At 39.1% G+C, this 16,312-nt stretch overlaps 1 protein-coding gene across 1 annotated transcript; it reads left to right on the top strand.

Annotated features, from left to right (window-relative positions):
- Positions 1-364: 364 nt before the first annotated feature.
- TLR3 (toll like receptor 3) lies at positions 365-7,175 on the top strand (the record flags this gene model as incomplete). The annotated part of the gene is made up of 4 exons (XM_084232566.1): positions 365-808; positions 2,503-2,694; positions 4,854-6,706; positions 6,947-7,175. The coding sequence occupies 4 exons, from the start codon at positions 365-367 to the stop codon at positions 7,173-7,175; spliced, it is 2,718 nt and encodes a 905-aa protein (XP_084088692.1).
- Between the last annotated feature and the right edge of the window lie 9,137 nt (positions 7,176-16,312).

The raw sequence follows: 16,312 nt of genomic DNA on the forward strand, positions 1-16,312 counted from the left end.
TCAATCCCTGACCTCTGGCGAAGGTCCCACATGGTACACAGACCTCTCCTGCCACACCCACTGCTCCCCTCAGCAGTGTACTTCGTCAGTCTGCCTATTCTGCTCCCTGCTCTGGCTCTGGTGAATTCTCTTGTCTTCCTGCACCTCTGACTGTACCCAGTGTTTGTATAAATAAATAAATAAGTAAATCTTTTCTAAAAAATTTTAAAAAAATAATGCATACTTATGTATCATAAAAGTCAAGAATAAAATGATCATCTACAGTCACATCTTGGCTCTATACAAGAAATATACCAATGCATAGGAAATCATGTGTTCTTAACACTGTCCATTACTTTTTATGTTTTTTTTATAGGGCAGAATCATGAGACTGAGTTTGCCTTATCACATCTATTCCTTTTGGGGACTGTTGCCCTTTTGGCTACTCTATGTATCCTCTACCAACAAATGTGTTATAAGAGATGAGGTAGCTGACTGTAGTCATCTGAAGTTGACTCAAGTACCTGATGACCTCCCAGCAAATATAACAGTATTGAATCTTACCCATAATCAACTCAGAAGATTACCACCTGCCAATTTTACAAGATACAGGCAACTCACCATATTGGATGGAGGATTTAACTCTATCTCAAAACTAGACCCAGAACTGTGCCAACAACTCCACTTGTTGAAAGTTTTGAGCCTCCAGCACAATGAGCTATCTCATCTTTCTGATAAAACGTTTATTTTCTGCTTGAATTTACTTGAACTCCATCTAATGTCCAACCCAATCCAGAAAATTCAAAATAATCCCTTCGTAAACCTGAAGGTAAGATGGAAAGGTTTGTTTTCATATAAGAAATGAAAAATGTTATCTAATGTTGTTTTCAAGTCACTTCACCATCTTTTAGACTTCATATCTAAATATCAAAGTCATGACTAAGAAATCTGATCTACTCCCACACAAATATTGCCATTATGATTGAAATTGTTTTCAAAAGAGTAAACATAGTCTTAAATTACTTTATTATTGATTTTACAGATCTCTGCCTCACTTGCTGCCTCCTTTGGAAATAGAACTTAGACACAAAATATGGAGGTCATGATCACAGCAGAATAAGAATATTTCATGGGCAACATAACAGATGAACTCTCAGTGCTTTTGATTTAGAACTTGTAATGAAAGTTAACAGACTAATGCATGATAAAGAAAATTGTTTAATTAAAACTTACCTACTGACTTAGGAAGTCTCCTCTTAATTTCTTAACGTTGCTTCTCCAGTGGTTACTATCTTATTCTTTTCGGTACTTTGATTGAATTTTAAATCTGTAAAAAATGCATATTATTAGTGCCATTCTTAACCCCACATCATTTACAAATCTCTTTTTCTTTATTTTATGAATTTATAAAAAACTGAGTATTCCTTGACTTTAGATGCCAGGAATAATGTAAAAATTTAAATATGCTTAGATTTGAACATCTTGTTTGTGCTTTCTTAGATTATGATGTGGATGGAATGTCTTTGGACCTTAAAACCTGGTGACAGTAATGACTGGCAAAATGTTATTTTGACCTAAGAGAAATCAGATCTTCCTTACCTTTTACCTGAGTTGGAAGTTTACATGTTCAAAAGCAGCATAGAGTGATAAATACCCCAAGACACTTACAAAACAAACAAAAAAATTCTCTATACTAGTCATGATACAAAATTTTACTCTTTCTAAATACAGAAGTCTTTTTCTGATTTCATGGACAGCAAACTTCTTCCCATGCTTTTAAGGGAAACATTTCTTCTTCTTTTTTCTGTTGTTTAGTTTCAGAGTTGATGTATGACACTGCATGTTTGATTGGCCTTGTATTATAAATAAACGCCTTTAAAAAAACATTAATTTGACTAATGTAGAGTTCTAGTTGACTTTATTAAACAATTCATGAATTTCCTCCAGCAAGGAGAATGGCCTTGCAAGGGATTGCACAAGTATGGGGTGGTTTACAGAAGAAAAGAGGTTGGATGAGCTTATTAGCAAAAGAAAAGAAAGAATATTTGAGACAAAATAACCTTCCCTTAGCAAGGAGATGTGTTGTGTAGTTAACCTCACCAGCTTTGACCTGGAAACTCCAGATTGTTTGGTTTAGAAGTCTACTCTCAGGAGAGGTTGAAACTGTAATTAGGTCAGGTATTAGTCATGGTGGGGGTCTGACAAGAAGGACTCCATATTGGGCCTGTTGATTCCTTTTACTTATCATCAATAAACAAATATTTACATGAACATTCCTTATATCACAAATAAACAAGCTAATTCATTTTATTTTGGTAAAGGAAATAGTTTCTTTCTTCAAGAAACTAAATCTTTGCAATACTGGTATTTTTAATCACAATGAAGATTATTACTGTTAGCTTTTTGTTGAATAAAGGTGGTGTTTTATGTGGAGATATTCCTAAAATTCATGTGCATTTAGAATAACTGTTTTTGATGACAGGACTCTAACTTATGTGTTGTTTTTTTTTTTTTTCTCCTCAGAATTTAATCAAGTTAGATCTATCTCGTACTGGTTTATCATCTACTAAATTAGGAACTCAGCTCCAACTGGAAAATCTCCAAGTGCTTCTATTATCAAATAATAAAATTCACACACTAAGAGGTGAAGAATTTGATTTCCTTGGCAACTCCTCCATAAAAATATTAGACTTGTCATCAAATCCAATTAATGAGGTAAGAAGTAAGGTAAAGTGATTTGGTGTTCAGCATTTAAGTGTGGGCAGTCCCTGTATCACATCAATAAGAATTCAAAGATTCCTAGAGAAAACAGTGATAACTTTTGCCATGTTATTCAGGATTTTTTCACACTTACTGCCGGGGTGCCATGGAATCTGCTTCCTGCAATCTCTGCTTTCACCACAAACCTCTTTGCTGCAAACCTTTCCCTTGCAAAACTAGTTGGCTGTAAGGCAATTTTGCCATAAGAGGGAAAAGAATTAACTGGCTGGCATATTGGATTCATTTCTCCTTTGAAGATTAAAAAAGTAATTCCTTGCAAGCAGATATGTCTGTATTTTCTAGTATAGTAGTTTGCAATGTGGCAGTACACTCTGATTTTTCACTTGCTGTTAAGTTTGATCACCAAAAAATACAAAATAAATGAATGACAGACTTGCAAGAGGGCTTAAATGCAGCCCCACAGTTTCTTGTGCAGTATTGACATGAATCTACACACATTTTAAAATGATGGTTAAATATCCTAAGTAAGCTACTCATAATTTTTGAGCAGTGGGTTTTTTTGTGGTAGAATGTTTATTGTAGAAATATTTTTAAATACATAAAAATAATATGGGAGATAGAGATCACTCAAAGCCTTCAATCCAGAGGCTATTGTTAGCATTTGGGTATGTTAATTTCAAGTTTTTGTCCAAGTAATAAGAAGAAAAAGTTATGGCAGCTGAAAGTAAATAGAATACTTAACTGTGTGCCAGGTACTATGGCAATTTCTTTTTTAAATTTTTGTATATCGTCCTGTAACCAACTTATTCTTACCATCACTTTACCCAAAAGTAAGTTTATTTAAACAGAAAATAAGGAGAAACTCCAAGATCTCACAGCAGATGACCTAGCCAGCTTTCTGGCAATGTTAGACCAGGGCCTGCATGTTTATGAGCTGTGCTCTATTGTCTTGTGAAGCATGACAGTGTATCTTGCCATTTGAAATTAATAGCAAAAATAAAACAAAGTATACATAAAAATCCAAAAAAAAAGTAACATCTCAGAACATCCTCCAAGTCACTAAGTATTATTCAAAAACTTATTTTAAAGGGGACTGCAAAAAATCTTATCATGTAGATTTATCATAATTTAATAATTTCTTATTTTATATTTTAACTCACTTTACTCACAATATTGCACGTTTTCTTCCACCTTTCTGTCATATTTTTCATTAGCCCTAACATTTCACAAGGGACACTGTAGAAATCAGAGCCTCTTTGCTCTCCTGGCTACTGTCCTCTCTGGATTCCTTCTGCCCTTCCTTCTGTCTCTTGTTCTAAAGCTGAATCCCAGGGCACTGCAGCTTCTGGTGAGCAAATGGGGACAGAGTAAAGGGAATGAGAAACTTTGTAATAAAATCAAGTCAGGAGCAAACAGAAGAGAAAGTATTTATCACTGTTTTATAATAAAATCCGCTCATTCATTCCATGATGTTCACGGAAAACAGAACTCATCAAGACAGAAAGCGGATCTCTCCCAATGGTGACTTTACAAATAGCTTGTCAGTTATAATTAAAATCAATGTGATGGGGCCTCCCTGGTGGCGCAGTGGTTGAGCGCTGGGTTGCGAAGCTGTCCGCGGCCTCTGCAGCGCCGGTTCGATCCCCGGCTGCTCCCCAGCCCCGGAGGAGGGTCCCACATGGCGCGCAGACCTCTCCTGCCGCCCGCTGCTCCCCTCAGCAGTGTACTTCGGTCCTTCTGCCTGCTCTGCTCCCCGCTCTGGCTCTGGTGAATTCTCTCACCCTCCCGTGCTTCTGACTATACCCAGTGCATGTATAAACAGAACAAACAAACAAACAAATAAATATATAAAACATGCCTCTATAAAAAAAAAAATCAATGTGATGAAGTAAAAGTAGCAGAAGACTTAGTCTGAGCTGGAAGGTCAGGGACAGTATCTGAAAGAAGGGACATCTAAATCAAAACAGAAGTTAGCCAGGTAAGGGCAGGTGAGGGGCTGGAGGAGAAGGTAGTTATCAGCAGCACAGAGAAGTTACTGTGCATGGGAAGAAAGGAGAGAAAATCCAAATATGGTGGTGAAAGGGGGGGGGTCACCGAGGTTTTACAATTTTACTGTGTTTTGGTTATTAACCTCTTTTTCCTCCCACCTTTAGTTCTCTCCAGGGTGTTTTCATGCAATTGGAAAATTATTTGGCCTCTCACTGAACAATGTCCAATTGGGCCCCAGTCTCACTGCGAAACTCTGTTTGGAATTATCAAACACAAGCATACAGCATCTGTTTCTGAGCAATGTCCAGCTGAACAGAATAAGCAATGTGACTTTCTTTGGGCTAAAGCAAACAAATCTCACCAGGCTCGATCTTTCCCGCAACGGCTTAAATGTAATTGATAATAGTTCCTTTGCTTGGCTACCCCATCTAGAATATTTCTCCCTGGAGTATAATAATATAGGTCATTTATCTTCTTACTCCTTTTATGGGCTTTCCAATGTGAGATACCTGAATTTGAGACGATCTTTTACTAAACAAAGTAATGCCCTTGCTGCACTTCCCAAGATTGATGATTTTGCCTTTCAGTGGCTAAAAGGTTTGGAGTATCTTGACATGGAAGATAACAACTTCCCAAACATAGGACGCAATATGTTCACAGGATTGATAAAGCTGAAATACTTACGTTTATCCAACTCTTTTGCAAGTTTGCAGACTTTAACAAATGAAACATTCTTATCACTTACTCATTCTCCTTTACTATTACTCAACCTAACCAAAAACAGAATCTCCAAAATACAGAGTGGTGCTTTTTTTTGGTTGGGCCACTTAGAGGTACTTGACCTCGGCCTGAATGAAATTGGACAGGAACTCACAGGCCAGGAATGGAAAGGTCTAGACAACATTGTTGAAATCTACCTTTCCTACAACAAATACCTACAACTGAACAGCAAATCATTTGCGTTGGTTCCAAGTCTTCAACGACTGATGCTCCGAAGGGTAAACATTAAAAATCTGGTGAGCTCTCCTTCGCCTTTTTGCCTACTTCGTAACTTGACCATTCTGGATTTAAGCAACAACAACATGGCCAACATAGACGATGAACTATTGGAAGGTCTCGAGAAACTAGAAATTCTGGATTTGCAGCATAACAATTTAGCACGCCTCTGGAAACATGCAAACCCTGGTGGTCCCGTTCAGTTTTTAAAGGGCCTTTCTCACCTCCACATCCTCAACTTAGAGTCCAATGGTTTTGATGAGATCCCAACAGAGGTCTTCAAGGACTTAGTTGAATTAAAGACCCTCAATTTAGGACTGAATAATATAAACATACTTCCACCCTCCGTCTTTGATAATCAGAGGTCTCTAAAGTCATTGAACCTTCAGAAGAATCTCATAACATCAGTTGAGAAGAATGTTTTTGAGCCAGCTTTCAAGAACCTGAGTAATTTAGATATGAGCTTTAATCCATTTGATTGTACATGTGCAAGTATTGCCTGGTTTGTTAACTGGATGAATGGTACCCACACCAATATCTCCGAGCTATCAAGTCAGTATCTCTGCAATACTCCACCTCAATATCATGGTTTCCCAGTGATGCATTTTGATACATCACCCTGCAAGGACAGTGCTCCCTTTGAACTCCTTTTCATGATATGTACCAGCACCCTGATGATTTTTATCATTATAGTTCTGCTTGTCCATTTTGAAGGCTGGAGGATATCTTTTTATTGGAATGTCTCAGTGCATCGAATTCTTGGTTTCCAAGAAATAGACAAACAACCAGAGCAGTTTAAATATGCAGCATATATAATTCACGCCCGTAAAGACAGGGATTGGGTCTGGGAAAACTTCTCCCCAATGGAAGAAAGAGATCAAACTCTCAGATTTTGTCTGGAAGAAAGGGACTTTGAGGCAGGCGTACTTGAACTTCAAGCAATTGTTAATAGCATCAAAAGGAGCAGAAAAATTATTTTTGTCATAACACAACATCTGTTAAAAGATCCACTATGCAAAAGGTAGGTAAATATTGTGAGATTTTAAGTGTGTATCAGTTTTCAGTTGAGCTTTTAATAATCACTAATATTACACCTCAAATAATTTTAAAAATAAAATTAAGAAAAGACATAACCACATATCCAGAATTTTAGTAAAGATCAAATTCTAAGGGGAATTTTAGATTTTAGAGCTTTTGGCTGTCGAAACCTGTATATTAATATCCACTTAATTTGACACCTTTTTTTTTTTTTTTTACTTAGATTCAAGGTGCACCATGCAGTTCAGCAGGCTATTGAACAAAATCTGGATTCTATTATATTGATCTTTCTTGAGGAGATTCCAGATTATAAACTGAACCATGCTCTATGTTTGAGAAGAGGAATGTTTAAGTCTCACTGCATCTTGAACTGGCCAGTTCAGAAAGAACGGATAAATGCCTTTCATCACAAATTACAAGTAGCTCTTGGATCCAGAAATTCGGCACCTTAAATTTATATAAAGACTACATGAACAAAGGTGTAACTCTGTCAATTTTAAAAAGTTCAATGGTAAATTTAAGTTTTATTTGAAAATGATGGTAAATCTGTCTATTCATATTTATATGTGAGAGTCTGATGTCACAAATATCAATCTTCTATGGATATAGATCTCATTTTGGCCTTTACCAATTGAGTTGCCTTGACCCAAAATAAACATGTAAGAATTATCTTTTGCTAATGAATATCTGAGTCTTACGAACATTTAAGAAAGTTTAAAAATATTTCTCATAAAAATATTATAGTTACGTAGGGGTTTGTGATAATTATATTTGGTTAATTTTTCAGATGCATTCATAACAGAATGAGAAGATAATTATTTTCATGGGTACAGTGCTATTTCAAGTATGGAAGAGTAAAATACATGCTTTAATTTTGTAGTGTGATAATAATATTTTTTAATTATACGGCTTTGTACTTTGTATTTTAATTGTGGGGGGCGGGGAAATTGAAGGGCAAGGCTGGAGCCAAGTGGTACCACCTGGCTGGGGCACAAGTAGGGATAAATAGCCCCAGGTAGAATATGCCTGGCAAGAAATAATCAGTAGGGGTGGGGAATCTGATAGGGAATATAAAGGACTGCATAAGCAGCCCCCAGGGTCAGCCATTCCAGCCCCACCAGGCAAATCTTCCAGGCTGCTATTGGCCTCTGAAGGACAAGGAGAGGCCTACACTGCTGAAGATTGCTATTGACCTCCAAAGGACGTGATAAAGCTTCTAGCAGCTGACCATGGAGAAGAAAAGTTGAGAAGTTTTGCGGGTAGCGAGGCAGCTAAAACTGTTCCCAGTTTTGCTGCTGTTACAGCCTGAAGGGGAAGGCAAGGGCCGGGAGCTGCGTGCCTCACTCACTGAGCCATGTGAATGTGGCCCATTTGTGTCCAGTCATTCTGCAGTTTCTACAGTCGTTCTGCTGTTTCTGCTGTTGTTTGTCTGATACCTTGCTATTGCCTCAGGCTCATCTTGGTGGCTCAGGTGAATGTTTACTGATGTCCTCAAGAGTTGGATGCCTGCCTATTGCCTCTGGCTGCACGAGTTCCAAGCAATCAGGGACAGGAAGATGCCATCTTGGACACCATTCTGTTTAGGACTTCTGAACACTGGACGCTATTAGGGGTGAAATAATTGGCCACTTGTGGACTTATTGACTCTTAGTTTCCCTGTTTGTTAAATAAATCCCATTAATTGGGCAGAAGAGCTAAAAAGAAACTTCTCTGAAGAGGAAATGCAAATGGCCAACAGGCATATGAAAAAATGTTCAACATCACTTGCCATCAGGGAAATGCAAATCAAAACTACCATGAGATACCATCTTACACCAGTGAGAATGGCACATATTAAAAAAACTAGCAACAACAAATGCTGGCGAGGGTGTGGAGAAAAAGGAACTCTTCTGCACTGTTGGTGGGAGTGCAAACTGGTCCAACCACTGTGGAGAGCTGTGTGGAGATTTCTGGACCTACTAAACATAGAGCTTCCATATGATCCAGCAATTCCACTCCTAGGTATTTACCCAAAGGACACAGAAACATCAATTCCAAAGAACACCTGCACCCCTATGTTTATAGCAGCACTGTTTACAATAGCTAAGCTTTGGAAACAACCCAAATGCCCAAAAATAGATGACTGGATCAAGAAGATGTGGTACATATATACCATGGAATATTACTCAGCATTCAAAAAAGATAAACACATGCAATTTGCAGCAACATGGATGGCGCTGGAAGGGATCATGCTCAGCGAAATAAGCCAAAAAGAAAAAGAAAAATACCGGATGGTCTCATTCATAGCAGGAATCTAGAAAACTGAAATAAGGGACCAGGAAAATGAATAACTATAAGAAAGTGAAAATCAAAATCAACAAAAAACTATGAACCAGAGACACTTTTAGGGGGACGGGGGCGGGAGGGGAGGGATTGGGGTCAGAATGGGGGGGCTGCAATTGTATGGGGAATATAACAATAAAATTTATTAAAAAAAAAAAAAAACACACACAAAAAAAAAATAAATCCCATTATTGTTGTTTCTTGAATGTGAATGGTCTTACAATTGCGCGTGCAGGTAAACGGTTTGGGCACAGTTTTAGTGCCCTTCTTTGCCCAGTAGTAGTTGTACCTATTCCAGCGTTGATTTTATTAAATGTTAAATACTATTTTAATATACATACTTAAGGGCAGGAAACATTTGCAGCTAATTTTGATCAATTAATGAAATAAATACTTTAATACTTTCCTGATATTAATAACTAATGTTTTGTATAAATTGGTCCTAATCTAGAAATTCTTGCTTTACAATAAAAAGTGTAATTTTTGGAAAATGACATGATCTTAAACCTTTACAGTTCTTGTATTCAAATATAAGAAGGGGCCCTCCCTGGTGGTGCAAGGGGTTAAGCACCGCACTATGAAGCAATGCGCAGCCTCTGCAGCACGAGTTCCATCCCTGGGCACAGCAGACCTCTGCCTGCTGCTCCCCTCAACAGTGTATTTCATTCAGTCCTCCTGTTCTGTTACAGTGTATTTCATTCAATCTGCCTGTTTTCTGTTCTGTTCTCTACTTTGTCTCTGGTAAATCCTCTCATGCCCGCCTACCCCCCCCCCCACCTCTGGTCTATACCCCAGCTCTTGTATGCATAAATAAATAAATCTTAAAAAAAAAATTCTCAAATATAAGAAGGTATTGAAATTATAATGCTGAGAATTTCTGTGCTTGAAACTTTAATTTTCTGCTGAACTTAGGAAACATTTGTGATGTCAGATTTTAGAATCTTTATATAGTTTAGTATTCTCAGGCTTAAGTTCACACAATCCTGGAAAAATTAATGTCCTTTCTACTGCTGGTTCTGGAAGAGAGCCTCCAGTGTCCCAACAATGTGAATGTGCAGTGAGGCCGCTTTTGCTTTCATATTATACATCATTCTTACACATGAGACATTTGTTTTACAGAGTTTTCATCAAAATTTGTTTTCTAATTGTAATATAATCCCATTTTATTTTGGTATCATAAAATAAAATCACAACTACTTTTACTAGATGTACTTTGTATGCTATCTACCAATATTTATTAAAATATTTCTAAACCAATTATGAATTAATCAATATATCATTAATTTGTGAAAAGCAGAGCACACAGTGATTTTGCTTTCATTTTCTATTTGCATATGACTTAGTTGATGCAATGAAGACAATTTAAATTGAGTTCAAGTGTAATTTTTTAAAGCTGTTAAATATTTACATAAGATATGCAAGAGATCATCTGTTTAACTGAATTTAAGTAAAATGAATAAAGGGTGTAAGCACTCATTTGTGTTTGACCTACACAGAAAGCAACATCCTGAGCTCCTGAAGCCTGTCCTTTATAATTGTTCTCAGGAGGGATCCTGCTCCCTTGGGCTGTAGACAAAGGGACTGCAGAGAAGGATGTTTGTCTGACCTATTTAATTTCCACAAGTGAATTGACTTGCTTGAATGTTCTCAAGGTGCCATCATGGAATTTGTTCACTCCAATTCTTTCCTGTTTTTCACTTTCAAATCAAATCCCAGCTGAATCAACAACATTGAGTTTTAAATAAATTTTAAATAAATCTTGGTATTTAGATTTTACTTAAAAATGAGTTATATTTTTAGAATCCTTTTAGATTGTAATACAAAGTAGAGGCAACTAATTTAATAACGAAGAGGTATTTTTTTAATTTCATTTATTTAATAATGTTTACTTATTCAAATGACTACATTAGACTACTTGCAAAAGGGATTCAATAGCGACAGTGAACATTTGAAGATAGAAAGATGCTACAAATCGAGAGTTGATGAAATATATCTTGTAAGCTACAGAGAGTTCTTTGTGGGATGATGAAATGTTCTGAGATTGACTTGCGACAAGGATTGCACAAGTATGTAAGTGGAGGGGAACAAAGATATGCCACCCCCAAATATGTCTTTTTGGCTAGAGGTTATTTCTTGGAAGGAGCTCTCAAGACCAGGTGAAGGTTGTTTTCGTTGTATTGTCTCTGTAAGGTCTCTCCTGGAAAGACCCAATCTCCTAGGTTTTTGGTTTTTTTTTCCCAGGGGAGAAGGCAGAATGTAATCTGTATACCTTTTATTTACTGTACCTTCCTTGATAAACTTCCTAATGAATCTTAGGAGTATGTCTGCAGTTGAACAAGTTGGGGTTATTATTTATTTCAATGAGGGATGACATACACCACATAGGACATGGGGTATCTCAGGTTAGAAGGTGCTTGAAAGAAACTGTTAGTTAGATTTGGGTTTTCCTAAGGCTGATTTGGGGGAGAGTCTAAGGAAGAGGAGGTTGTTTTAAGATACAGAAAAAGGACGCTTTCTGATTCAGTTTCTCAATAAATCTTATCTATAGGGAGAGGAGACTAGAACAAGAATAAAGATGTAATTGCTAAGAAATAGTGGTCACTTGCCTAAGAGAGGAATGTTTATATTTTGGTATTTCTTCTCTGTATTGGTCCCTTGGCTTATACTGTTGGAAACTCAGGTGCCCAGGATCACTCAAGCTCCCAATTCATATCAACAAGAGACTGTCCTTTCCTAATCTCAAATTTCAAAACCTCAGGGTGTAACAGGGTGGTCCCCAGGAAAGGGGGAGGTTCCCTGCCCCACCCAAGGGAGGGTGGAGCTGAGCAGGAAAAGGAGAAGCTGAAGAAGAAACTGAGGAAGGAAGCAGGATGGAGCCAGGAGACCTGGAGGAGGCGCATGGAGCCTAGAGACATGTGAAGAAACTGAGCTTGTCTTTTGGTCGTGGACTGGGTGACACAGATGTGGGTGAGACCCGTGGGGAGGTGACCATGGCAGCTTTTATCTTGATGTTGATTTTGCTCTTTTCCTTCTGGGCTTGTCTGATTGTTTCTGACCCTTTTCTGTGGGTCCCCACTGGAAGGTGCTTTAGACTCATGGCAGGCTTTGGGGCCTTGCTCTGGGCCAATCCCATTTGGATGGACTTTTACCCACGAGGGGACGGGTAACTTTGGGTTGTTGATTTAGAAACTAGACTCTTTGCCTTTCCTGTATTGTTTCCTAGTTGTATTAAAGTTCCTTCCCATTAAAGTCTCCTATGTTTTGTGTTGATGCGGCGGATGGCAGAACCCATTTAGAATAGGCAGGTTTGCGGGGTTTGGGCTGCCCCTCTCCCTGTCCTATAACAAGGGAAAGCCTCTGGTTGACCTCACTGGGGCAGATATCCATTTTGGTGGTCATGGGGTGAGGTCCTGTGATTGGAAGCATCCACTCTCACCATGTGGATTCCTCACTGCTTCCCAAAGAGGAGAGCCGATCAAGCCAAGCAGCTCTTAACTATCATATGAAATACGTGCCACTGGTATATGGATCAAGCTGAACTCAAGTAGGTACAAATAGAAACCTGTGTTAAGTCTCCTTCCCCGCAGAAAATGAAGATGCATAAAGATGTCCCAGCGGAAAGCCAGGTTTTAGGAAGAGTGAGATAGGATGAGTTAGTCAGGTCTTTACTCTGTTGCAAACACTCAATCTTTTCAGCAGTGTGAATGCCTGGAGAGCATCTAGAGGGTGTAATTCTAAGATCCACTGTTGCAGGTATAAGAATCTGCCCTAACCATGGCAGGAGACTTGACCATGTGACTTTGGAGGGGCTCTCAGGTCAGAGTCTTTGATCCACTCCACTAGTTAGACAACCTTCAGTGCAAAGGGGTTTCAAGAGTTATTCAGCTCAGGTTGTTTTGCTGTGAAGCAATCGTGACTGTGATAAACACTGGGTCAAGGGAGAGTATCCTTCCTCAGAGAAACCTTGTTACCTAAGCAGTGGTAAAAAACAGAGGGTCCCTCAAGACTTACCTGATAACAGTTCCAACTTCCCGGCCTGGCAGCTTTGTGGCTCTGCAGCTTTCCTGTCTGTGGCATCCTCAGGCCTCAGAGGGGGTGAATTTCTAGCTGGGAAGAGAGTGAAGCAAACAACTCCCACCTTCTCCAGAGCCACACCCATAGTCAGTAAGGAGCACCTGGTAAATTCTCTACAAACAGCAGAGTCTGTGAAGGGGAGAGGCATTGGTAAAAAGGAAACCAGGCCCAAAATGTGTCCTCCTCCACCACCCCCACAAGATGTAATGCCTATTCTGATTGCACTTTTTAAACATATCAATCTGGAGTTTCCCAGTCATCATTCTCGAGGTCATCTGCATGGTAACACCCCTTCCCTGCTCCTGAGGGAAGGTTGCGGAGTTCACAGGCCCCCTAGTTGCTAGGCAGCTGTGGGGACAGCGCAGGAGGAGATCTCTGTATTATACAGCCCTTCTCCTATGAAGTCTGGTTCACTCCTGTGGGCTCAGTCAACAGGCCAGGCTGACGGGGCCCTGTTCATTAGGAGGTAGACAAATGGGTCTAAAACTTTAGCACGCTGAACACTCACCTGGATAGCTTGCTAAAAATGCAAATCCTGATCATCACCGCAGAAACACTAAGTCATGAATTTTGGCTCAGAGATCTGCACTTTTGACATTCATTCCAAGTGACTCTGTCAAAGTACAATGTAGATGACACTTTAAGAAATGTTATCCTAGACATAGTCAATTGACCTTTGCATCCATAGTTTTCTGTTTTCTTATAATTACTATTCGCCAATGTGCATCCACTTACTTTGACAAACCCACTGATAAACTTTTTTTTTAAAGATTTATTTATTTGTTTGTTTATTTATACAAGCACTGGGTACAGTCAGAAGTGCAGGAGGGTGAGAGAATTCACCAGAGCCAGAGCGGGGAGCAGAGCAGGCAGAAGGACCAAAGTACACTGCTGGGGGGAGCAGTGGGCGGCAGGAGAGGTCTGCGCGCCATGTGGGACCCTCCTCAGGTGGCCAGGGAGCAGCCGGGGATCGAACTGGAGTTGAAGAGGCTGTGGGCAGCTTCGCAACCCAGCGCTCAACCTCTGCGCCACTGGGGAGGCCCTGATAAACTTTTTGAACATTATTCTTCCTACATATCTTGAGCATTAGATTATTTACTTTTTTTTTTAAAGATTTATTTATTTATTTATTTGTTTGTTTATTTATTTGTTTGTTTGTTTGTTTGTTTGTTTATACAAGCACTGGGTACAGTCAGAAGTGCGGGAGGGTGGGAGAAGTCACCAGAGCCAGAGAAGGGAACAGAACAGGCAGACTGATGAAGACACTGCTGAGGGGAGCAGCGGGCACGGCAGGAGAGGTCTGCGTGCCATGTGGGACCCTCACTGGTGGCCAGGGATCCAAGCGGCGCTGCTGAGGCTGTGGGCAGCTTTGCAGCCCAGCGCTCAACCGCTGCGCCACCAGGGAGGCCCAGATTATTTACTATTCATCATAATTTAGTGAGGGAAGGCTACTGCAGATAGGAGAACTGAAGCCCACAGGAGCCAAGTGACTTGTCGTAAACCAAATAGCGAGAATGTGCAAAATTCACATCCATTTTGGTCTGGCTACAAAGTCACTGATCTTTCGGCTGTGACAGAGTCCTAGCGCTCCACTTGGAACGATACAGTGTTAGGCAAATTATGCTTACTAAACAAAGACTGAAAAGGCAGAGAGGTGAGTCTTGAAGAACATTTGCCAAATTCTCAGTCATAGTTGTTAATATTATTATTACTATCAATTAATGGCACATTTACTATGTATCAGACACTCTTTTAACACCTTTTTATACATCCTTTCAATCCTCACAAGCCCTTAAGGTACCATTATTACCTTCATCTACAATGAGGAAACTGAAGCAAGGGGTTCTACTGTTCCCCAATGTCTCCTCTGCCACTTAGCAGGGTCCTGATTTGAGCTCCAATCTAAAATTTAAAACTATGAAAATACTCCATGACATCGACTATGTGGAACATCATCTAGTAATAGGAAGAAGTGAGTTTAAGTAGGTTTATGTCTACCTCCGTAAGGATAGCATTTAAAACGGTGAAAAATTGATCAAGCGACGTATTAGGGCCAAAGAGCATATTGAGAGCTGTAGATTGGTAGCTGCCATTTTAATTTGGTAATACCAGATACTCAAACTACTCACCGTATACCTAGGGGACTAGTTACTATAGCAGACATTGCCAGTTACCTTCCCAGCCAACACGCCATCTCTCCTTCTGTCTTGATTCCTGATTTTGTTCATGTGGCAATGTGTTGGGGGAAGTGGACCCTTTCTTAACCAGACTCTACACACCAAGCTCTTATCGTGGTGCTTAGTAAATACTTGTTGAACCAACAAATGTCTTTCATTGTTCAGAAGTTTTCAATTTTTTACAATAGAATTTGATAATACTTCTGTTTGTAAGTTCTGGGCTCAGAGTCAAGCTGAATTAAGGCAATTAAAATTCTTCAACAGATTAATTACTCAGGTTATTTGTTTTAACTTTCAGGTTTCCAAAACATAATATTTCTTCATAGCAACATGGTCATAATAACTTCTTAATCCTCTCTCAATGATGTAGTTAAGCTTTCTTGTACACATCAGAAAAGCAATACCTCCACGTGCTAATTAACCATAGAAAGAGAATTTTATTAAAACACTGCTCAAACATCTCTAATAAAGTTGATCTATTGTAAAATCAAAGTGTCCCAGTTAGAAACAATGCTTTACCAAGCTGCTTTCATTTCCTTATACTGCCTGAACCTGACTGCAACAGCCATCGCCTGGGGCGCTTGTGAAGGGAGTGGCCTGTTACTGGTAATTAATGGAGAAGCTGGTAGCCGCTGACATCTGTCTGAAAGACTGTTGATAGGTGAACAATGGGCATAAATGATCCAGCATCTTGCTCAGAATTATTTATCATGTTTGCCATTATATGTCCTTTCAAAGGACCTTTCAACAAAAGCATCGATTATATGCCTTCCTCGTAGGCTGGCTGATCTCAATGTTACTTGTACTTCCTTAAACAACACTAATATTTCCACCCCCACCCTTTTTAATGTCTCCTGCCATTTCCCTGTAGATTTGAGATAATTATAATTATCATTTTAATTTGTTACCAGTTTTTTAGAGCTATTATCTCCACTGAAGACTTTTACAGAAATAATGGAAAGATACTATGACCATCAAGTACTTACTAATTAATTTATATCCCAATAGAGAATTCA

Source organism: Talpa europaea, assembly GCF_964194135.1.
Source record: "Talpa europaea genome assembly, chromosome: 4".
Lineage (NCBI taxonomy): Eukaryota > Metazoa > Chordata > Mammalia > Eulipotyphla > Talpidae > Talpa > Talpa europaea.